The sequence below is a fragment of the Electrophorus electricus genome, chromosome 6 (genome assembly GCF_013358815.1).
Source record: "Electrophorus electricus isolate fEleEle1 chromosome 6, fEleEle1.pri, whole genome shotgun sequence".
In the NCBI taxonomy this organism is placed as follows: Eukaryota; Metazoa; Chordata; class Actinopteri; order Gymnotiformes; family Gymnotidae; genus Electrophorus; species Electrophorus electricus.
Window position 1 is genome coordinate 6,794,388 of NC_049540.1, and position 24,517 is coordinate 6,818,904.

General features: G+C 39.8%; 2 protein-coding genes across 4 annotated transcripts; one reads left to right on the forward strand and one right to left on the reverse strand.

Moving 5' to 3' along the window:
* Nucleotides 1–1,105: 1,105 nt before the first annotated feature.
* On the forward strand, nt 1,106–10,478 carry gfm2 (GTP dependent ribosome recycling factor mitochondrial 2). Of its 2 annotated transcripts, XM_027004185.2 has the most exons (20): nt 1,106–1,353; nt 1,524–1,584; nt 1,686–1,731; nt 2,095–2,192; nt 2,337–2,462; nt 2,609–2,697; nt 3,266–3,354; nt 4,799–4,859; nt 4,939–5,121; nt 5,424–5,504; nt 5,629–5,777; nt 6,218–6,358; nt 6,585–6,684; nt 6,834–7,029; nt 7,560–7,636; nt 7,903–8,041; nt 8,401–8,586; nt 8,864–8,979; nt 9,302–9,484; nt 10,184–10,478. In XM_027004185.2, exons 1-20 carry the CDS (start codon nt 1,318–1,320, stop codon nt 10,310–10,312), a joined length of 2,286 nt encoding a protein of 761 aa, XP_026859986.2. In that variant the 5' UTR covers nt 1,106–1,317; the 3' UTR covers nt 10,313–10,478. The 2 variants fall into 2 exon arrangements, with proteins under 2 accessions (XP_026859986.2, XP_026859987.2); XM_027004186.2 differs by lacking the exons at nt 8,401–8,586; nt 8,864–8,979; nt 9,302–9,484; nt 10,184–10,478 and having other exon boundaries at nt 7,589–7,636; nt 7,903–7,995.
* Nucleotides 10,479–10,530: 52 nt separating this feature from the next.
* On the reverse strand, nt 10,531–24,461 carry hexb (hexosaminidase B (beta polypeptide)). Of its 2 annotated transcripts, none has more exons than XM_027004188.2 (14): nt 24,143–24,461; nt 23,717–23,865; nt 23,030–23,095; nt 22,252–22,298; nt 21,773–21,883; nt 18,664–18,765; nt 16,679–16,811; nt 16,041–16,221; nt 15,678–15,764; nt 15,517–15,589; nt 14,473–14,647; nt 12,166–12,256; nt 11,794–11,898; nt 10,531–11,489 (listed from the first exon to the last, which is right to left on the reverse strand). In XM_027004188.2, exons 1-14 carry the CDS (start codon nt 24,385–24,387, stop codon nt 11,426–11,428), a joined length of 1,629 nt encoding a protein of 542 aa, XP_026859989.2. In that variant the 5' UTR covers nt 24,388–24,461; the 3' UTR covers nt 10,531–11,425. The 2 variants fall into 2 exon arrangements, with proteins under 2 accessions (XP_026859989.2, XP_026859988.2); XM_027004187.2 differs by lacking the exon at nt 14,473–14,647 and adding an exon at nt 13,347–13,524 and having other exon boundaries at nt 24,143–24,460.
* Between the last annotated feature and the right edge of the window lie 56 nt (nt 24,462–24,517).

Here is a 24,517-nt window from a genome sequence, read left to right on the forward strand (position 1 = left end):
CTATGCCTTCTGGTAGGTAGCATTCACTAAACCCTGTTTTGCCCAGCAGAATAGCAGACAGTGCAGCATAATTCAACACTCCAGAAAACACATTTCCACTGCTCTAGAGTCCAATGCTTCACACCACTCCAGTCGACACTTGGCATTGCATGTACTGATCTTAAGGTTTTATGCCACTGCTCTGCCATGGAAACCTATTTCAAAAAGGTCCTGACACAAAGCTCTTGTGCTGATGTTGCTTCCAGAAGCATTTTTGGAACTGTGTAGTGAGTGCAACAACAGAGGAAAGGTGATTTTATGCACTAGGCACTTCAGTACCTGACAACCCACTCTGTGAGTCTGCCTAGTCTACAATCTCGTGGCTGACCCGTTGCTGCTCCTAGATGCTTCCATTTCACAATAGCACATATACTGGGGCAAATCAAGCAGGTGGCATCCTATGAAAGTGTCGTGTTTAAAGTCAGTGTTTCTCTGTGGAGACAGAATGTGCTTTATACACCTATTATCAGTGGTTGTGGGTATGGGTGAAATTTAGAAGGGTTGTCCCCATCTTGAAATGTGTGCTAGTTAGTTGCTGCCCCCTCCTGGTAATTATGGGCCTTTCTCCTGCGGTTTCTAAACAAATAATCGTTTTTGCCAAACATGATAGGCCAAAATTAAACTAGATCTGGCCAAATTCAATCTGACATATTTCTCTTAAAATGTTTCAAAGATTTAGGTTAGAAAAGCTGCCCTCTGTGATCCATTACGGGACTATTCTCTGCTGTCTTCAGGGTCTTTGATGCAAATCTAAATGTGTGGGTCGTGTTGTGGCGTGGACTGTTACTCTGTCCCTTCAAAATAAACAAAATAATACATCGTTCAAAATTTCTGCCAATTTATATCATTTAACATTATAAAGGTTTAACTTTATAATGGACATGTTATTTCGGTAGTCCCCAAGCTATCTTTCAAGCACTAATAACACATAATCATATAATGGCAATATAGTTGTCCATTTGTAGTATGTCGTATGTGGTTTTGAACGTAGCCACTATTGTCGGTGGAACAACGTAACTTTTATCTTTGTTTCCGACGGTCTTATTTCGCAATGCACCATTTCATGTGTATCGTGAATGTCGTTCAGACGCTGTCTGGCGACGTAGCTAAGTTAAAGGCTAGCTAGCCGTATTACTACATTGACTGTTTAAATTGGTTGTTGACCAATGAAATGTTGCCTGTTTTTGAAAGGAGCGGTATAAGCTTACTTTTTATGTGCATTGCCAATTCGCAATAATTACTATCTTTGTATAGGCCGTTTTTACAATCAGTTTAACAATGCACTTTGGAGAGACGTTTAGCATCCTCCAAGAGGTAAGACTCGTTGCTATTTTAGCTAGCTTTAGCTGAGTTTGACATCTCTGTACCACTAGCCTTGTCAGCTACATTACATCCAGTTATAGATAGCTGGCTAACTTATCTATGACTGGTTAATTAATGAGCTACAACTGTCTTATAAACGTTGTGTTTCTCGATTTTTGTAGTTTGTGCGACACTGCAGAACTTCGAGATTGCAGTGGAAAAGAAGTTACAGCTTCCTTAAAGGTGATACGACATACATTTTAAATGCTTGTCAAATATTTTTAAAGCCTGTTTTGGGTCTGAATTCTATGACTGATGAACAAACGTATTCACAAATTTTGCAGATGAAGTCAAATCCATTCGAACCGTGGTCAACCCAGATATCTCTAAGTATGATACCAGTTTTTGCTTTGTGTTAACATGAGAGAATGCATTGCAACAGATCTTACAAGTGTTAATTACACATACAGGCAATCTCAACTGTTCCTGTTCCTTGAGCTTTTTTTTTAAAGATGAACGAGCTATGTTAGAGTGGTTCTGGGGTTTGGGCAGAACTGTAGCAGAAGGGCCTCCTAAGACTGTAAACAGTCAAAGTACATAAAAGAGCCACAAAAGCATATATAGCCTCTTGTTATGATGCTATGATTTTCTCCAGCTTTAGGAATGTTTGCATAGTTGTGACTGTGTCTGGACCAAAAGCATTCAGAACAATTTCTAAATTAAGATAATCTTATCTGGGATGTCAATGTTTAGAATCCGTAATATTGGAATCATGGCGCACATAGATGCAGGGAAGACTACCACCACGGAGCGGATGCTCTATTACTCTGGCTACACCCGTACCATCGGAGGTGAGCTTGGGTGGAGGTGTGGTGGGAAAGGGACCTCATTGGGGTGGAGGTCTGTGACTGGTTCTTTACTGTCGATATTAGTAATCAGTAATTCAAAGATCTAAGACCAGTGGTGATATTGGTGAGGCCTGTTTTGCTGCATAGACGTGGATGACGGAGACACTGTGACGGACTATATGGCTCAGGAGAGGGAACGGGGAATTACCATCCAGTCAGCTGCAGTCACCTTTGACTGGAAGGAGCACAGGATTAACCTCATAGACACGCCAGGCATGAAAACAAATGCATGCAGACGCACATGTTCACATTCACAGGTGTACCCACATACTCATAAATGACCCCACACGTTATAGGGGACTTCTCGGTGTCATGGGTGTAAACATGTCAGGTTCAGGGTGGATTCTGTTATGTTACAGGCCATGTGGATTTTACACTAGAAGTGGAGAGATCGCTACGTGTGCTGGATGGAGCAGTGGCTGTGTTTGATGCTTCAGCAGGTGTGGAGGTCAGCCGCATCATATATACCGTGTATATTTTGTGTGTGTGTGTATTCTGCCCATTGTAAAGTATACTGTTTCTAAGTATAACTTCCCATAACTAATTCCATTGTTACCAAGCCAATAGGCTAACAACCCCTAACCTTGGCTAGCATATGTTATCACTCTTAGCATAGGTTGCTGACCTATGTTTTTTGTGTCCATCTATGCATTTGTGTTGATTGTAAGGGGATTACTAATTCTGTTTTTAATCATAATATGGATATAGAATTTTTAACATTGATTAATCTTGAATGGAACTACGTATGTGTAGAAGATACTGTGGACAGAATCTTGTAGTACTCTCACAGGTTATTCTCACAGGTTACAATGTATATGCATAAAAAACAAAATACCAAAATAGCAAAATGCCCTTCATCATTTTCTCTATTCATGGTCAAAAAACCCCACAAACCTCATGTTGCTGGAAGAATAGCACATAACAGACAAAGAAAAACCTCAGTTAAAGTGTTGTAATAGTGATTTTGTGATTGGGTTCATTGTGTATATATCATGTGTCCCTCATTTGACTGGCAGGCACAAACCATGACAGTGTGGCGACAAGCAGACAAACATAAAGTGCCCTGTGTGTGCTTCCTTAATAAGATGGATAAACCAGGAGCCAGGTAGCATGCACGGTGCACACACACATGCACATGCGGAAACACTAAATGCAGTTATACACAGATGCAAACATTTTCATATTACCAACTGTATATATACATACAAACTACACATGTTTCTAGTGCCAGATCTTTCCAATAAATTGGATAGTGAGTTTATATCATGTTCAGCACCAATGCTAACTACAACTGGAATACATTTGGAATCCTGGATCATATATTGGATGAAATCTTTTTAAGGAAGCCAATCTGATACTATGACAAATCCAGTTTGAAAACAGCACAGCAGTGCTTTGCAGCAGCACAGAGCAGGTCTCATAACAGCCAGATTAGTTTGAGCAGGTCATATGATTACAGCCAGGTTAGTCTGAGCAGGTCACGGGATAATAGCCAGGTTAGTTTGAGCACAGTTTATGCACAGCAGTAGAGTTTAACTCTTGAGCTTTCTTCACACTGATGATTAAAGCTATTGCATTCAAATGCAAATGCCCATGCCCTCACACACAGGAGGACTTGCATTGCTGTCATGTTGTCATGTAGTTTTGATAACCCGTGTGGGGGAACAGGTTATCTGACTTCAAGTGAGAGCATTTAAATGAATCAAAATAGCATCTTAGCAGCTTTCACCACCAAAAATCAGCGATCAGCTGTGATTTATTCAGTAATTCGTTCTTTTAAAAAACATTCAGGATCTGGGAAAGGAGAAGTAACAGCATAAACCTGACAAAAATAGAGCCATAAGAGATTTAAGGTGGACTGGAACATTTGTAGAGATTCTAGAGAATACGATAACACTCTCTGCTCACTTAGTGTCCGACGTGGGTGTGATGCGGATAGAAAAGTGATTTACAGCTGAAATTCACAATAAGAGTAATAAGATCAATATGAAGTGAATGCATAATTACAATTGCATTCAGTCATGGAAAAACAAACTATAGTGCAAATTTCAGGAGTCAGTGAGTGAGGGAGAGTGTGTGTATGTGTCTGTGTGTGTGTGTGCGCGCACACACAAATGCATGCTGGGAGTAAGTACAGGGCAGTACAGCTGAGAAGGTGATGACCAAGACAATAAATGTCATCTTGCTAAGATAAATGTTTTATAGCAATGGAAGAAAAAAAATGTGCTTTAGTCTTTTAAACAATGTTTTTCACATTTTTTTTCCCAGATTTTTATTTTATTTATGTATCTGTCATTTAAGTATGATATAGCATTTATAATACATCTCACAAAAAATATCCACAACAGTCTTAATCTTAGGTTTCATGTAAGCCACTGCTTCACAGTGGTTTCTAATGAAAAGATATCATATACGTAATATTCAAATGTTATATATGTGACCAGTATAGAAAGTTGGTATTGTGCCATCTCTAAATACTATGTAACACTTTTGCCAGAAAGTATTCTGGTTGAAAATTTGACCCTGGCATGTGTTTTACTCTCTTTTAGCTTGAGCAACTCTGTAGAAAGCATCAAATCAAAACTGAAGGCCAACCCCATTGTTCTTCAGGTAAGCCTCTATCTCTGGTTGACTATTAACTCTCAATTCTACACAGCACTAAAATGGCAGGTGTTTGTGTATGCCTCAGACTCCCATCGGTTCTGGAAGAGGATTCATTGGACTGGTGGACCTGATCACCAAGCAGCGAATGACATGGCCAGTGTATGCCATCGAGGACGGGCGGGTTTTCGAGAGTAGAGTGCTGGAGTCAACTGATGACCCACAGCTCCTGGATGAAGTGAGCCTGGCCAGAGGAGCGCTCATAGAACAGGTGCAGAGGTCATCAAGTGTTACAGTGGCTAGCACTGAAAGAGAACTTTTGCTGCTAGCTATAAATATTCTTCTTTCATTGTTAGCCACGTGTGAAGTTTGGTCATACTGCACTCTTTAAGACAAACATAACCTGTAACAAAAGTAGACTGTCTAATACAGCAGAAATGTTTTTGCTGGTGCCAGTGTCAGTCATTGCAAGGGAACAGGGCAAACATTGCTCACAAAACAGTGTAAAAGACGATGATAAATCATTGCAAATGAGATGAGGCTTGTTCTGGGTGTTCTGCGTGTTCCGCGCAGGTGGCAGATGTAGATGACGACTTTGCCGAGTTGGTGCTGGGCGAGTATGCAGACCACTTTGATGCAGTGCCTGCTGTGAAGGTAAGCCTCAGCTGCATGGCTCCGGTCTGATTCACTTCTCCACCCCACTCCACACCTCCGCCCTGCTCCGCTCCTCTGCCCTGCCGAGGCCTCACTTGCTGCCTCATGTTGCGTTTCTCTGCAGTTGCGAGAAGCCGTGAGGCGGGTGTCGCTGGCACGGAGGGCTGTGCCCGTGCTGTGCGGCAGCTCCCTAAAGAACAAGGGGGTTCAGCCACTGCTGGACGCCATCACTGCCTACCTGCCGGCACCCAACGAGAGGAACCACGACCTGAGGTAAGCCCAGCCAACCTCCCAGGTCCCCAGCTCCTTTTCTCCCTGGAACATGGGGCCTAAAGCAAGGCATAGCTGCTTCCTGTAAACCACGTGTTGGCACAGTGGAAGAAAGATGTGCACCCTTTTCACATTGGCAGTACCAGCAGGTGGCAATAGGAAAGAGTGACCCCCACTGGGTCTTAATTAATGGTGCCAAGTAAATGCTCAAAAAGACTGAAGGTTGAAGTCGAGGTTTCCATCCAGCTTCCATGCTTTCATTGTTAACGCTTTTTAGTAGCCATGAGAGTTTTATTTAAGAATTCATTATGTTAATGATTGTTTAGAATTCCTCAGTATCATATTATATACTGTAAGTGAAAGTATATATAGAGACACCACATTGCCATGTCATGACACCACATTGCCGTGTGTGTGTGTGTGTGTGTGTTGCACGTGTTTAGGCGCTGGTATAAGGATGACTTGTGTGCACTGGCATTTAAAGTGGTCCATGACAAGCAGAGGGGTCCACTGGTGTTTTTAAGAATCTACTCTGGCTCTATGAAACCTCAGTCGGCCATATACAACATCAACAGAAATGGAACGTACGTACAAATCTCACTGAAAGACCCTGATCACTGATAATATGATGCTAGAGTATAGTCAACCATAAGCTGAACAGTATTGTTCCTGAACTATGTTAGAACCATAGCTGTCTTACTGACCAGGTGTTTAGGACCTTTCAACGATCCCACATTATGAAGGAAGTCTTATGACATTGAACTCAAACTTGTATTAAATGGGACCTACACTACTTCATTTTTGCTCCAGAGAGAGAATGAGTCGCCTGCTTGTGCCGTTTGCAGACCAGCATGTTGAAATCCCGTCACTGTCCACAGGGAACATTGCTCTCGCTGTGGGCCTCAAACAGGTAGGTGTATTTCCATTAATAAAGCAGAACTTATCTAAAAAAAACACAAAAATCATGTGGAATGTTCCTTGTATAATCGGGTGAGGATTTGAGTGCCTCAGTAAACAGTGTCTTTCGAATACAATTGTAAACACAACTCTCATGCTCAGACGGTGACGGGCGACACCGTCGTCTCATCCAAAGCAGTGGCAGCAGCGGCAGCACGGCGAGCTCAGCTGGAGTTGGAGTCCGGGAGGGAGAAGGGCTCGGGCCCAGAGGTGAGCAGCTTGGTGCTGGCCGGAGTGGAGGTGCCCGAGCCCGTGTTCTTCTGCTCCATAGAGCCTCCCACCATGGCCAAGCAGGCAGGTAAGAGCCCCGTGGGGTGGGAACCCTGCCCCCGGCAGCACTGTTCCCTACGTCTGTTCTGAGGTCAGGTGTCGTTGGCAAACATCAGGGCAGATGTGTAATTTTGCCATATTGGGCCCTAAGACAGGATATTATTGAGCTTGATGATGAATGCACATTTCATAGCCAGTTTATTTAATAGCATTAAGTTACATAACATTAATGTAATATGTATTCACTGGAGAGAAATGAAGATGCAGTTTAGGATCTCCAGAACCTAGTGTCAACTATTCTAATTTCTTTTGCTGACCACCAGAGGGCAGTGGGGGCATAGAGTCCAAGGGCTGTAGAACATGCTTCCTCTCTTCAACATTTTATCTTAATTCATAAGTACATTACTTAACAGTAATTTGAGATCATTTTAGGCCTTTAGTGTCCATTCGTGGATATATGATGTTGATGAAGATGATGATGATAACTATATGTGCTGAACAAGCGCTTGTGCTCAGAATAAAGAAGTGTAACAAGTTCTTTCTACTGGCTCTGGGCAGACCTTGAGCATGCTCTGAACTGTCTACAGAGGGAAGACCCCAGTCTGAAGGTCAAGACAGACCATGACTCTGGACAGGTGATTTATCCACGTTTCCAAGATCAGGTGTCATTTAGTAATAGACTTAACAATGCATCAGTGCTATTTGTGATAATCATGAAAAACAGTGAGTGTGCTGTTACATAAAGAGAGAGCTTGTGCTGAGTCAGTCGTTAGCATTGCTATATAAGCTGTTTCGGGTAAAGTTTTTTCTTTTCTATGTGGATATTATGGCGTACTTCCTCCTTTCCCGTCTGCTCATCTGTTGATTTTCTACCTCGCTCTACTGTAAATCACCTACATAGACAGTTCTGTGTGGTATGGGAGAGCTTCACATCGAGATTCTGCATGACCGCATTAGGAGAGAGTACAACATTGAAACACACCTGGGACCTCTTCAGGTGGCCTACAGAGAGACCATCCTCCAATCAGTAAGCACTACAGGTAAAGTTTTTGACTTTGTTCTAAGTTTATTTTAAAAACACTACCCATAGATTTAGCACATTCTTACAATGTTACCAATACAAATAAGGATAACCTGTTTAACAAAGACCTCTTTGGTTAACATCTTTGTATTAATGTGATTAATTACTGAAAGTAGTTCATGAGATTTAATTATCATGTTTTCATTAATTAATCATGTTAAATAATGAGAAGATAGAGTAATCACTGATGGCCATTGTACTGCAGTAGACAGTAGCATTGTATTTGTACAACAGCATTGTAACTGCTGCCTTAAAAAGCGCTAAATAAATAAATAAACCATTACAAAGTGTTCAGAGAAGTGAATATCTCTGTTTCAGATACCCTGGACCGCACGCTGGGTGAAAAGAGGCATGTTGTAACTGTAGAGCTAGCTGTGAGCCCTGGGATGGAGTCTTCTACAGGCACGTCCTGTCAAACCACTTATGCAGAGGAAGTGGAAGCCCAACTTCCAGCTGATATCAGAGAAGCAGTGAACAGTGGGATGCAGAGTGCTTATCTCCAAGGTAACCTGCAGTCTGGGCTTAGATATTTACTGAAACCACTATTTGCCAGTTACAGATTAGTAAATAAAATGAGGGTCATTTTAATAAGTATATAGTTTTAAAAACTATAGACGTTTTTTTTTTTGAATTCATAAGACACATGGATTTTGGAGCTCAATAACAATACATTCCAGCTCTTCAGGATTAGTTCCTTTATATTTCAAGTGAAGGCTTCCTCTCCATTTTACCTTGACTCAACTTCAGTTTCTGTTTCGGCCATCTTGGCTCCGTTGTGCAGGTCCTCTGCTGGGTTACCCTATGCAAGGAGTGAGCACTGTGATCTGCAGTGTGGCCGTGGAACCCGGAACTTCATTGGCCATGGTGTCTGCCTGTGTGGCCCGATGCATGCTTAAGGTACTGTGTGTGTTTGTGTGGGACTTTGAACAGTTTGTCTTGATCAGATAAGAGACGTCTGCTAAATTTATAGAATTTGAAAGACACTCAGCAACTTGCATGTATTTATCAATATGACAGTGCTCCGTCATACTCCTTGGAATCAACTTATGATCTTGCTGTTGATGGCAGGTTGCGATACCATACCTACCAGAGGAGCTACAGGAGCTTTAAATAAATGTCTAAAAAAAACAAGTACATGGATTACAGTATGTATGTGTTGGTATAAATTTCATTTATTGGATTCTGGACATTGCAGAAGCTGGTCTGTTTGTGTGTGTAGGCTTTGAAACAGGCAGGGGGTCAGGTCTTAGAGCCTGTGATGTCACTGGAGGTGACTGTGGGGGAGGAGTACCTGAGCCCCGTACTCGGTGACCTTGCCCAACGCCGAGGAAGTGTCTGCGACATCCAGAGTCGCCACGACCACAAGGTGCTTCTGGCTACGGTCCCACTTGCAGAGACCATGGTAAGCAGAAGTGAAGTCTGATTTTTCTTGTTAATGAGCTATAAATTAAAAATTGACCTGACAAAGGGCTTGACAGAAATACATCTTATATTGTAGTTAATATGACAACATTGGCTATTTCTTTGAATGGGTCACAGGCAGGAAAATAAAGTGAATATGATGCCAATAAAGTTGAAATTCCTCCACTTTTCAGTAACAAATGTTAAGTGAGGCCTTCTCAAAGTTGTCTAAGGTTTAAGAAACTGTCTGGAGTGAAATATGCAGCACACTAGCTTTGAACTTGTCCAGGGTCCTGTAATATATGAGCATCAAAGTTCAGCTCCTTGGGAAAGATATGAAAAGTGCCAGTATAGTTGCACAGCTTGGAACAGTACATTTCTGTAGTATGCCATTTTTTTTGTTCTGTTCTTTGGGGGGGGAATAAATATTAATCAATAAAGACTGCTACATAACAATCCAGTCTGGTTTACCACTGTTTGGTTATATGGGATTTATATTGAAAGGAGGTGATTTAAGGTTGTAATGCTCAAGGCATGTCAATCCATGTACAGAACTCTCATTATTCAAGTATGCAAACAGTTTTCTGTTGTATGGCCCCTTTAAAGAGTTTATTGTAAGTAGCTGATGTCTCTTACTAAATGTGGTACAGGATAACACACATTGCAACAGATGTTGACTATTCTTATGTGGTACCTCTAGGGCTATTCAACTGTCCTGCGCACTTTGACCTCAGGGAACGCCACCTTCTCTCTAGAGCTGTCCAGTTATGAGCCCATGAAATTCCAGGACCAGAATGCATTGCTAAACAAGATGGCCGGTCTAGCCTGAAGTTACTTTTTGTTTTAGAAATGGACTTTTGTTTGGCTATAGTAAAGCTGTTGTTTTAAAAAGTGTCATTAAAAGTGTCTGTCTTTCCTTCACAGTTTCATTTTATGTTCTTTTCCGTCATGTCACCAGAGAAAAGTCAAATAATAAAATGGATCAATAACTGTCATTGTGGATTGTGGATACAAACTTCAAGTGTGACAGATGATAGGCAATGTATATGGACTATAAGTTCATCAAAATATTTAATAGGAATTCTCAAACATGACATTTCACAGTTCTTTTAAAAAAATCAATCTGTCATTCGTTTTACTAAAATTATGAAACTTGCACATTGGTATTGCCATATTGCCTCCTAGAAATACGATACATATTTTACCATATAAAGTGCAGGTCAAGTGTAGAGCATTTTCCTGTGAAAAGTAAAAATCAGTGAGTGTGTTTATATGCACTTAATAATCTGTCAGATTTCTCCGATTATTCAAGTGGTTATGTAAAGAGCATACTCTATCTAGATTGGTGTATGGCCCAGTAATCATATTAAGAAATCCAATAAAGAAAGCTGGATTTTAGCTCAGTAATCTGATTTCTCAGTGCATGCATACCATTACTCTGATTTCTTTTGGATTTCTCAGTCTGCATACGCACACGAACATAGCCGGAGCTGTCCCAGACACAGCTAGCAGAATTAAATGCAGCATCTGCGAAATGGCTATTAAACACTTTTGTTGGGTAGACTCTGAAATGCAGTACATGCTCAGAGAAGTGAAAAATTTGAACTACACAGTATTAGTAACCATTAAAAACCAAAGGTCCATATTTGCTGGTAAAGTGGGTCCATGATGACAAAAAGCCATGGCAGGAAGTTTGAAGTTTACATCACATAATTCTGTGAGATTATTGGTTGGTTGCAAGGTAGAAATCTGATTATTGTCTAATCTAAACCTAGAGTTTTCCCATCAACTGACTACTCAAGTGCATGAAAAAACATTGATCGGATTACTGAAAAAAATCGGATGCAAGTATATGTAAACACACTGGAATATTGATTGGAGGTTGATGATCAGATATGTTTTTTCTTCATCTGGTAGTAATTCCATTAGTCCCTTTTTGTGCTCACAGGCCACTGTACTCATGACCACAATGGCCCACAAAAAGAGGCTCAGCAGGAATGCCTCTCCTGGGGGACAGTCAGAAACAGTTCAGTTATTCTGTAATTCGTTACATTGCAGTGATCAAAAAAAAAAAAAAGGCAGAATATAGTATCACATAGGCAAAATACATGTTTGATTTAAAGGTTCATTTCAAACAGCAGCAGTAGAATTTAGTAAAGCCAAAATGCAACTGCTAACCTGAATGGATGTAGCGTCACAGCAAATACTACACAATGTACATTGAATTGATTCACCTGTAGCTGCACATAACTCTGAAACCCTTCATCGGAGCTTCCAGTTCAGTCAATTGCTCGGAGGTTTCTGGCATACCTGACCATGTGGCAGCGGTGTTTTTCCAGACGAGAGTAAGCACTGCCAATGTCCTTCACATTCTCATCACTCCACAGCCTCTCTGCCACTGCACTGGCGCGGGGCCTGTGATGAACACACAAACATGCATCAAGCTGCCCTCTTGACTCACCGTCTTATTAGTCAATCTGATTTGTCACTTTACATTCTGCATATGATACTCTTAAATGTTCTGAGAGGAGCTGAATAGACTGGCTGGTTGAGAGATGGTTTATGCTTAGAATGTTAAATGTTCCATCTTCCTTCCATTCCAAGATTAGTATATAAATATTTTTACAATATAAACAGCTGTGATCATACAGAAGGGTCTGGAAAGTTTTTAAAAAGGCATACCACAGACGAGGGGTGAGGTTTGTGGCATCCACATATTCCCCCCAGAGACAAGCTTCTCCACCAATCACAAGCTTCTTTTGCTCCGGTGTGCCTAAGAGTCACATCATGGACACAAATTTAACTAGTTCTTATTTGTAACAAAGGCAAATGCTAACTAAATTAAACATTTAGAAAAATCTGTGATTTAGTAATAACTACTGAAAAGCTCTTTCAGAATATACATAGCCTCACTCAACAGGCCTCACAGTTAAACACATGATTTAACACACAGATAACAGTTGAAGAAGCACATTCTTATACATTCACAGTGGTCTTATATAGGTCAGTACAAAGTAGAAAACAACTGTTTAAGGACAGCGGTATTGTGCAAACAACTCAGCTTTGCACAAGATTCAAGAGTTCACACCCACCTCTCCCAACACCTGACACCTCCAACACATCCCATCACAATACTCTTATATTGTCATTTCATTATATACAAGTAAAAAAAAGTTTCCAAACTCCTATAGCAGGTTCTCCAAAAGTTCTGAAAACATTTTTAGTAACAAAACACAGTTTACACTAAATTTAGATACAAAAGCCACAATAACTTCAATACACTGAAGGTTGAATGGGGACAGCTTCTAAATCTCTACAGTTCCAGAACAGTCCATGTACAAAAAAAACCTAACAACAAGCACTCTTTCTGTGAACATATCTTCAAAATAGTCTCTACAACTTTCTCAAATTGCCATACATATCCTAAGATTTGTGCCACATAACACTGAATCATAATGCAATTCCTAAGACCTTCAGTTATCAGTTTACTTTTTCCAAACAAATACTCTGAAAGCAAACTGATTTTAGCAATAAATAAATACTTCACCAAGTGTTCAGTATAGTTACAACTTTTATGTAATGCTTATTTAATTGGTCATATTAATAGAAATTATGGATTAACCTTTATATCTACAAAGTCTCCTATTACAGGGCTTCACATTAGTTAATTTCTGTCCTAGTACTAATATTGCAGAGGCTACACTATGCAATTATGTTCTTTAACAAATCAACAGTTTGTATTGTGTGTGGTAAGCACTGTTCACTGATGCAACCTATGCCTGAACCAGGCTATACATTTGTCTTGTCTTCTGTTGTATCCTTCACATACCCACACCTTCAACCACCCATACAACCCCACACACCATTGAAACTCTGAGGGTCGACTCTGTAAATGTCCTGCCAGTCTTGGCCATAGCTGATGCGGTTAAGATACCATGGACTAGAGAGGAGGGTATGGAACCCAGCCGCGGTTACCCGTGCCATCTCATCCTGGTACTGTGGGTTCATCTTCCACACATGGATTTGTGTGTCTCCTTTCAGCTATGCATAGACACATACACAAACCATCACCACCATACATTTGCATGTATGCACCTTATTCCAGCCAAAACCACTGGGAGAATATTCAAGATGCTTCAACTTGGCAAAAGGAGGATGCCATTTGCTTCTGGTTATGGATTCTTGTCTCAAATGATGATCATCAACTCAAGTTCACCAAACTGGGTCATCTGATTCAATGGGCACATTCACAGTACGTTCATGTTGAAGTACACGTTCAGTGATTTATTATGACACTTAATCCAGTGACATGGTGGTAACACTTCATTCATGTATATAAATTGAAAACCGGTTTTAAGCATTTGGACTGAAACTTGAGTTAATTGCATTCTGTGCTGTAATGTGTATTAACAGCAATTTACAATTCTGCAAAACTATCACAACAGCAGTTTGTCATCAATGGTAAACACTGATGTAACATTAATTTTTAAAAAATGCCTTCAGTTAAAGGATTACTGAAGCAAGGTGGAGGCAGGAACATATAGATCTTATAAACAAGTCAATTCTGCGTCACAGTGTCACTAAAATCTAAAACTGGTGTTGACTGAACAATGACTTTGGATCTTAAATGCTATAAGGCAAGGCACATTATCATCAAACTAAATGTGAACATGTGGTTCAAAACCTAAGTCTAGGGAGTTAAGCACGGACTGATTTCTTTTGTATAATGGAAATTTCTGGGAGGTATTAAAACAAAAAAGCCCAACAAAAACAGCCGCTAAATAAGTTATCCACTTGGGTCCTCCTAATTCTAATGCTCTAGGTAGAGACACAAGGTACTACAGTGAAATCCCAGAGGATGTCCACAATCTATCAATCAATTCTAGCATGAAAACAGCCATTTTAACTTGTTAGGTAATAACAAATAGAGTGAACTGTTTTCAGCTATAAAAAGGGGCCAAATGAAGACAATTCAGGGAGCACACCAACCATTGAAACTGAGTGGCTCGACCTTGTAGTAGTTCTTCCAGTCCTGTCCATAGCTAATGTAGTCCAGGTACCAGGGGGCTGAGAGAATAGTGGTGAAACCTGCCCCAGTCACATTCTGAAGCTCCTCCTCCACCATGTTCATCTTCCACACTTCCACCACTGTGTCACCTTTCAGCTGGAACAAGCACACATCTCATTGCCTGGCTTCTTCAAGCATCCATTTTGCTGTAAGCTTAAGTGCAGATCATAGCATGCAGAGGTTGCGCAGCAAAATAAAGCAAAGCAGCATGCATGTTAAGTCAACAGTGGTGGAAGTCAAACTTTAGGAGTTTACTTATGATAACTCAGTAAGGTGAACGTTTACACTTATTACTTAAGGTTCAGGATATCTGGAATATCCAATTCATAGTAACTTCGGAAAAAGCTATTACGAATATGTATGGGGTCATCGCACAGTAAATCGCCCAAAGAAATAGGGGAACTGGATGCAAAGTGATGTCAATGGTGCCATATTAGCACAAGGTTGTGAAAGTTGTGAAGGAGGGGGTGGGGTTAAAAACATAATGCCATTTAATTTTCTTTTCTTCAGGGTATGCAGTTAGTTTGTTCAATGAGTGAACAACATTTCAATGATGAGTTAAGATTTGCAGACTACATATGATATGGGTGCTTTATTTTCAGGCTTTAGCCATTATTGAACTCCATGTCCTACTATGGAAAATAGTTAGTCCAAATCAAAGCCACATTTGTAAAATAATTAAAAGACCTCTAAAAGAAAGCCTGAATCTGGCCATTGAAATCACCTTTTTCCCTTGCATTCAACGAACATGCCCAAGTGGTACCTTTGACGTCGCATTCATTCTCCTAATGTAGTGATAATTTTGAACCAGTGACCCAGTATGAAACTCAGTGAGCCAGTGAGAGACCCAGGGATTTTGCTTAGAATGATCCTTGACAAACTGATATTGCAGTCAAATCTGGGGATTGGTCATCTATAATTCCAATGTAAGACAGGCTGTCGAGTAAAAAGCTACAATATCTTACCTTAACCTCATTATCAAAGACCTCCTGCCAGACCATATAGCCTTTTTTGGTAGAACTTACAATGTCAAGGAGCCTGTAATTAAAAGTGAGTGACACATTAGCTACACCAATTTGGAGGATTTTTTAATTCCTCACGTTCCCTAACGAGAGGGACTTTTTACCTTTGAATATAGTAGGATTCAAGCTTGCTGTAGTCCTGGCCAAAGCCCTGTTGCTCCATAAACTTCTGAATGTCAGGGTTCGACTTCCTAACAATGAGAGACACTGAAAGGCTAGAGTTCTAGGCCATATATTGCAAAGTTTTACAGGTCAACCAAGCCAGATAAAATGATGCTTGGGTTGCATCACTCAAACAAAATCCAAGGACCGTGGTATCAAACTCAAATCTATAACTTTCTAAAAGAATGCAGGGCGCCATGTGCTTTTATGAATGTGTGTTCAGAAAGCCTCCTGGCTTAGTATATTTGTTCACTACAGTCTGTTTCACTGAGCATAAGTAAGCTAGCAAAAGTCATCTGTCTCACCAGCAGGAGAAGTCAACCTCATCTCCACCTAGGTGGATGTAGGCGTCAGCGAACACACTACTGATTTCTTTGAAAAAGCTCGTCATGAAGTCATAAGTGGAGTTGAGGATAGGGTTCACTGGGCCAAACGTGCCTGATGGACTACTGCCAGAGTAACATGGCGTCAGGAGGTCAGTCTGACCTACACAACAAAGGAAATGAATGGTTTACTGCTGTGATGAGGGTTACTTCTCCCAGAAACATTGCAGGAATGCTGAGGTAGCATTAAACAAATATAATCAATACCAATAGCTCTCTTTTAAATGTTAGTCATATTAGCATTGTGGAGCAAGTATTGCCGTGTCAAGTTCCATTTGGGGACATAGTGAACATGACAAGCTTAACCAGAAATTAAGTGGGGGCAGGGGTAGCTTGTCAGTTAAAGTATTACACTCGTAATCAGAAGGCTGCCAGTTTAAGCCCCACCACTGCCAAACTACCACTGTTGGGAGCCCTTAGAAAATTCAATTGCTTTTGATAAAATTGTAAATGGGGTAAATGTAAGTGCTTAACCACTTCTAGCATTACCTTCAAAGTATCACATATGCAAGAAGCAATAAAACAAAGTACAAGTTAGTAATCAGATGCTTTTCACTCACCCTTTCCCCATGATTGGGTGTGTCCCGGAGTGTCAAATTCTGCAATGACCCGAATGCCCCTCATGCGAGCAAACTCAATGACCGATTTCACATCAACTGGGGTGTACACATGTGTGTAAGGATGATAGGCTCCCTGTAATAAACACAGCACAAGAGAGACTGAGCAGTGAACCTAAATGTAACACTTCTAGAATATTATCTGGAATAATAACTACAGAAAGGGAACATAATTGACAAGGTGTGTAGCCCAATAAGAATATTACTCTAATTCTGATAGGACACATGACACTGTGCCTTATACAAGAGACAATATGGGACAAAGGTTGTTACTGAAACTATGGTTTTATTGGTCATTCTGTGTAGCACCTTGTTTTATCTGTCAATTTCATCTACCCTCATTTCATGACTGCATATGAAAAAAGTGAGAGGAAAAAAACAGTTTAGAACTGTAATATCCTTATATAATAATTTATAATATCCTTGAGCCACTAGGAGTGTTTTTGGTAAGGCAGCTCTACCTTTAATCTCAGAAGAACTGCATGATGTGCAAAGATTGAAGCAAATAACAGGACACAACGTTTAGCTTTTCGTAGACGTGACGATGATGCTGACTACAACTATTATCTGGTTAGGTGGGTACATTTTGGATAGTTTTAGCTTGGACATAGGAGCTGTGTGTACTACTTTAAATTGAAGCAGTAAGACTTGCTTTTCAACTACGATACACGATTATAATTTGTAGATATTAGGACCTTTGCAAAGCGCTTTAGTGAAAGCACTTTTGGAAAGCAGGGCATGTATAATGTGTCTAACTATCAAGTATTGAAAAAATGGGTAACTGGTAGGTTCCATCATTAGACTAGCAACCAGATCCCCCGTTAGGCAGATCTTGCTGTTTCTGAAACCATAATTAAGCGTCTAATGGTGCTCAGGAAACTGAGAAGCTCACTGCTGGTTTTGCAAGTGGGAGTTGTAAAGTTAAATGGAAAGGTTTTGGAAATAGCTTGAGCTTGAGGTATTCAGTTCTTCTCTAAAGACGGCATCTTGGGGTCGCTTTGTTTTCCACATCCCAGGCAAAGTCAGCATCATAAAAGGCAAGTAATGCAGGCAAGTAACAACCACATGTATTTCACTCTCAAAGACTTAATAATAAATTGACAACAACTTTAAGGTGGAATTGGCATGAAATGTGCCATCTCTCCAATCTTCTTCATAGCCACCTTTGCTACGAAGAGTGCTCAGCAGAGCCAGACAAGTGGTCAGAGAAGTCACACTAACATCAGACAAGTGGCCAGGTTAGAGCAAGAGTGCTATCTGATCAAAGTAGTGTCACGGGGCCACTAAGGAGCATGTGTCATGGGAGGCAGCAATAAGCAGAGAAATTAGCTGGGCATAACATTTAATAACACCATCAGAAATAGGTGAGGAGATAGAGAAAGTCTGCTACTGGTTGAGGCTATGGAGGAAAGATGGCGCTTAGGGGTTAACACTCCATTCTAGGCAGCAGCAGAGAGTGGCGGGGACGCATCTCTATCGTGCCAGTGCTCCCCCACCAGGAGATATGCTGGGTTAAGAGAGAAATACATCAGTGAACAGTGGTCTCCAACTGATGACCTCGGAGCTGATCCACACATACTAGCAGGAGTGCAACATACAGGAATGCAGAAGCTAAAACCTACCTGTATGATGATCTGGGACTACAGAAGGTTTGTGATTGCTTATCTGTTGAACCAGTACCATATCTGTCAATCTTGATGCTATGACTGTTTTATTTCAACACACTGGGCTTCTCACATACACATACACATGCTCAACTTCACAATGTAAGGGTGCAGTAATAGAAGAAAGCCTGCACAATCTACCTTATTGTTAAACAAACAAATCCAAAAAAATGTAAAGCTTCAGGCTTTTTAATGAAGTTATCCCACACCAGGAATGCAAAGGAACTGAACTTGCAAGAAGGGGAATTCTAGAAAATGGCTAACCTGTTGACTGAGGTTAGGGAATGTGCGACTCAGGAAAGGGAAGGATGAATCATCCACAATGTGCCAGTGGAAAACATTGAACTTGTTCATTGCCATGACTTCCTGCAAAGACAGCATGAGATCATAAGTTTAAAGAAACGGCTACAAATAAATATTATTTAATATATGATTTAGTTAATAGTAAAATATCAAAATTATACCAATTAAAACCAACCTTTAAAACAACTTGACAATTATTTACACTGAACATGAAGTCTGCAAATGCATTAAAAGTTTCTTTTTAATTTATCTTCTTAATTTTGAACTAAACTTCTGCTAGTAAATTCTGTTACATGATAATCTATCATAACAAGTGAATGGGATTTAGGTTACTGCTTTATCAAATCAGCAATCACCAATCATATCCAGGATCCAGGAATCCTTGCATTGATGGGGTTTAATGTTGAATTTTTTTTAAGGTCACACAATCAACAACGAATCACACCCCCCATGGCACCCACTTGTACTATTTATCAAAACAGAAGAAGTGTCATCGTTTAATAGCAATATTTAAATTTAATCAGGAATAGTTATATTTAAAATGTGTGTGTGTTAGAGAAACCTTATTCCAAAACTTGCTCACACTTGGGCACTTCCAGTGCATGTGTAAGAATATACCAATTCTACCATTAGGACAAATTGGAAAAATAGTCATGCAAGATCTATGAATGAAATTAACATGAATAAGATAGTGGTTAGGATTTTTAGAGGCCCATAAGATACTGTTCCACACAATTTGCCAAGTTATCTAATTCTGTGCATTTTCCTGTTTGATTTCCCAAACAATCTGTAGTCTTAAAGGTGTACATGAAACATGTAGAAGGGTGAGGTAAATCCTGAATACAAGGCCTCTGGTTTCCATGCCAATAGGAAAAAACATTATGTAATGGGAGTCAAGGTAAAATCGAATTCCATGGTACACTATATGTACGCACAGCACAAAGAAGGCAAAGGCAGAGGAAAAAAAACACCTGGTATACTGTAAAATGTTTAAGCCTTGGGATGTCTGGAAATATAAATCATTATTTATAATCATAAGTCATTCAAAAAATGTATTATTTACTTTTGCCAGTGAGGAACAGAAAAGCACTTATTAGCAGTTAATAAATTGTAATTATGGAAAACTGGGGTGTATTTGTACCACTTAGTCACGGTATTAGTTAATTTCATCTGCTATCTACCATACTTTACATTACTTTTAAGGAATATTTTAATAGATGAGGTCTAGGGTGGAGTAACTAGACTTCTCTAGAGTCTGTCACATGGTTTGAACATCTTGGTTAAGCTACACACAATGTATGGAGAACAAATGAGTAATAAAATGATCTGACACTGGGCAGGGAGAGTCCACCATCTGATTTATTACCCTGAAGAGCTGCAAGCTTCATTTGAGGTTTCTTGCCTTTCCATATATCGTAGAATGGAGTTTGTCCAAGAAACTTAAAGGGGGTGGCATAGAATCCTAAACTAATTTTCACCATAGAAATGTTTACAGGTTTGCAGATTGTTAGTTAGATGACCACACCTTCACAAATCAAGGCCTGAATAACGTTTTGCTTAACTGTAACTTCGAGATATGAGTAAACCTCAACACCAAGGTACCTAAAATGATTAACTACTGGAATTGTTGAAGATAGATTCGCCTCCCTCATTGTACTGTTCAATGGTAGAAGTGCAGACTTTGTCTTCTTAAATTTATAGACTGCTGACTGTATTCAAAACGGAAAGCAAATTGGGGAGAGTTTGTACAACATTAATGATGTACAGCAGAATGTACACCATGATGTACAGTCATTCGCATACAATGGTGGGCATCTTTAATAGTAACTGGAGAGTATAGTGAAGATAGCCAAATTGCTTGAGCCAGTGGTTTGAGTGACAAAGCAAACAAAAGGGCTGGATAGCAGACAACTCTGTTTTAAGCCACGAGAAACTGGAAACGGTGATATACATTTACAGCCTGTCAGAATCACAGCAGAAGGGTTATCACCACCCATCACTCTCTCGCCATCAAAAGTCCCTTCTCCACTTCTAAGGAAAGGACAGCACAAGCAGTAGTTATATCAGGCACAAGATCAAGCATATGGAAAAACTGATAAACACTGAGGCAAGATTGCCTCAAACCTGTTTGGTTTCAACACAAACAGCAAGCACTTTAGCGAATCATTTTCCTTTGATGCAATCAATGACAGGGCCAATAGTTATTACATAAGGTCTGATCTTTCTTTGGCTTTAGGAGGAGAGAAATAATCGCTGTAGTTACATCCCTTCAAGGTATTTACATCCCTTTTCTATTGCAATGTTTATCACATGCAATAAAGATGACCTTAATTGAGAGAAAAATGTTAGATAAAATTCTTGAGGTATACCATCCATCCCCAGTGCTTTGCTTCTTTTCGTTGTCTGTAAAGCCTTTTTTGTTAATTGAAAGTTATTGGTTGACCTTGCATTTCTGCTTTTTCCTTAGTTAGACTGGATCAATATAAAGTTCTAAAACAGCTCACATGATCCTTATGTTGGAGCTGTGATTCAAATTACTGTAATTGAGCAATACAGAGGTAATATAATGTAATATAGAGGTAATCTGTAACCATGGTACCTTGTGAGTGACAACATGAATGTCACAAAAACAAACATTCATTATAAATAAATTAAGTCCCATTAAATGGCTTGGGCAACTGCTATGAAAGTAATATTTTCTAGCTATGCATATAAAATTCAGAACACCTTCTGAGAAGAGCATTAAGTTCTGCTTTAACTAATTCAAGCTCATCTGCAACAGTTTCAGTGAAGGTTATTTGTAGCTGAGGGACAAGAGGTAACCATTTTCAAAAGATACGATATTCTTTGGTTTATTTTTATTTAGTTGACAAGCAAAAACAGTGGCTTGTCCCTTGATGTACCCTTAATTGCTTCTGACCGAAGACGAAGATCTTTAGTTAAGAGTTAGTTTCCATAAAGACATGGAAGCCAGATATGAATTAGCTGCAGAAAACGCTGCTATATAGAAGAATATACTGACCCTTATTTTTGCATCTCATTAAAGGCACACACTGTGGCTTTATCTTACCAGATTGGCCAAAATGACTTTGAGCGGCAGGTAGTGACGAGATGTGTCCAGAAGGATGCCCCGATGTGAAAAGCGAGGATAGTCTAATATGCTTGTCTTGTTGATGTTATTCTGGTCACAAGAGAGGTCAAACAAACATTAAATTTGCCATTTTATGTTGCAATAATGTTTAAGTATTTTTCATTCTAATCTACTTTATCTATTGCATTGGTACTGTACAGACAATTACCATAGACAACAATTTTGATGCACCTCCTTGTACTGAAAAAAGCACTGGAAAAACCTGTTACATGGTTGCTTGGAATTTCACTTAACCTTTCAATATAAGAGAGTTGTGACTCATGGATTTTTTTCCTGCTTTTTTCAGTAGAGGAAAACGTGTAAAAAAAATTTTGTTGATTTGAAATACAAGAGTATTCCTTTAAAACCGCTCATAACTACCAGGCTAAAGTGCATTTAGACACCAAGAGTGAACTCACGACTCCATAGTCATCCTCGTACACCAGCTGACTGAATGTCTCAAGTCCTAAGACAACAAAAACTCTTGAAGAAGGTCTATGTAATTAAGTTAATATCACCACTGCACTTAGGCAATCTAAGGTAATATTTTAGGTTAAATTCAAAGCACATGATAACAGATGAATCTCATACATGGATAATAAATGGAGCAAACTGGTTAATTTCAAGGCCCTAGTTTCACAAAAATGACAGATTTCACAAATTCTTCAAAGACAAATGCTAGCAACATATCACTACATATATTAAATAATACTTAACTAACTAGTAACATAGCTTGGAGTAACTTAGCCTTGCCAAGCAGGCCTAAGCTAATGCTAAGCTAATAGTCTACTTTAATGGAGTAGCACGCACTAAACACCAGCAAATGGTGTAAGGCATTCTCTCTCACTGAGATGAAAATACTTGTACATGTTTTATTAACACCATGCTAGCATGTTCACCTATAATACTGCAAATTTTATAGTCACAGTAAACTGCAGTACAATAAATACAAGTATTGCAAATACAAGTTCTATCTTGTATGATAAATCAATACCTCTCAAGTTAATTAACTACAGTGGGCAATGCCACATTGTCTCAAAGGTGAATATTTCAGCAATGCAAGTTTTCGAAGTGCGAGTACTGTCTAAGTGCTATGCTGTCAAAAAGTCAGGTTAACCAAGATAACCCTAACCCTAGCCTCTCAAACAAAAGGCAGATTAGGTCAGAAACAAGACCCTAGCAATGCAACTTGCTCACCTCGCAATGCTCCCCACACATTTGAGGCCTTAAGAACAGATTTGAGTTGGTCCACTTCTAGCTGATCTGTACGAACAATTGAAATATCTTTTTTTGTGAAGTGTCACAGAGAACGCATATTACCCATTATTATAGACCACTATAAAACATTCAACAGCCAATATCGAAGTCTCTGTATCAAAGTCTGATCAAATTTCATAACACAGCTGTCTGAACTGTGTAGAATGCTGCACACAAGAACATTGGCTTGGCAATTCACAATACACTCAGGTCTACCTTAGTGGAAGCAAATGGGGTTAAATAATGAGTTTCCTAAAGATTTGTTTCTTGTTGCTTGTCACCTGGGACCAAACAGATGTAATCTATTGCCACAGAGAAGTTGGGCTTACTTAACAAATGTTTATCTGATACCAATCCCATATGTTTTAAACAATAACATGCATTTACACCTCGCCCCCCTTAAAACTAAAAGCAGACAAAAGTCTATGCGTCTTCAGTGTTGAAAACAGCAACCGGAAACGAAGTCAAAGCAGTTAAATTCAGATTATCCTTACTCAGAAGTAGATCACCTAGTGGATGACAGTGACTGGATGATTTAAGAGGTTTAGATTACCGATTAACACTGTCAAATTACTGTGAATATGGTCTGCACCACGAAAGCAGTTAGGAATACAACTGCAAACTTACAGGACTCATCTGTTTTAAGACTCGGGTAAGCGTCGCACTCCGGGTCAGTTGATGTTATCAACACTTGAAGCTCCCTTAGCTCCGAATCAAACACACGACTTCGGGGTTGTCCTTGTTCATTCACATAGCCAAAGATGTATTTAAAATATCTGTAAGAGAGGAAGTAGGCACACAGCAATCGAGTTTATTAGGAATGGTCACTGCTCTAGTGGCGTCGAACATGAAGCATGATAATTTAGAAATCCTATTATCGAAATATTTAAATACTGCAATTGTAAATTTACTTCCTGTTTGGTAGGTTAGCTGGGTTAGTTAACTAGATAATTTAGCTAACCTAGCTAGATAGTTCTGCTTAACTGATTTGTGGGACCCATTTGTACCTGCAAGTACAAAGGTTTACACACACAAAGATATCAATTAACCTACCTGCGAAATGCATTTTGAAGTAGACTGCAGCTAGGTCCAGCGGTCGAGCCTGGGGCATGAACGATTTTAAATCTGGAAGCGCTGAGTTTGAATGCAACTGGGGACGTCTGAAATTGCTGTGGCAGTGGCCAAAGCGAGACTTCATCTGACAGCCTGGATCTTTCCTCCAAGTTATCAATATGCGAGTCCTTACAAGAGGTAGTTAAAAACAACGTTCCCAAGCCTAGTAACGTTAGCGCACGCATTCTCACTGCTTTGCCCTGTTCACTCAGCTGACTCGTGTGACCAGACGGTCGCTCTGTAAGTGCAGCGGAAGCATCGTGAATGAGCGAAGTCATGAGTTTTACCTCTCCGAGCCAATCGGTGCGTCGTTGT

Excerpts from the sequence above, each read along its gene's own strand:
- gfm2 (XM_027004185.2), top strand. The coding sequence starts at position 1,318 with ATGCACTTTGGAGAGACGTTTAGCATCCTCCAAGAG. Across the intron at positions 3,355-4,798 it reads ATGGATAAACCAGGAGCCAG|CTTGAGCAACTCTGTAGAAA; the intron begins GTAGCATGCACG and ends ACTCTCTTTTAG. Across the intron at positions 4,860-4,938 it reads CCAACCCCATTGTTCTTCAG|ACTCCCATCGGTTCTGGAAG; the intron begins GTAAGCCTCTAT and ends TGTATGCCTCAG.
- hexb (XM_027004187.2), bottom strand. The coding sequence starts at position 24,387 with ATGCGTGCGCTAACGTTACTAGGCTTGGGAACGTTGTTTTTAACTACC. Across the intron at positions 21,884-22,251 it reads ACGAGGATGACTATGGAGTC|AATAACATCAACAAGACAAG; the intron begins GTGAGTTCACTC and ends TCTTGTGACCAG. Across the intron at positions 15,590-15,677 it reads GAATCCTACTATATTCAAAG|GCTCCTTGACATTGTAAGTT; the intron begins GTAAAAAGTCCC and ends TTTTAATTACAG.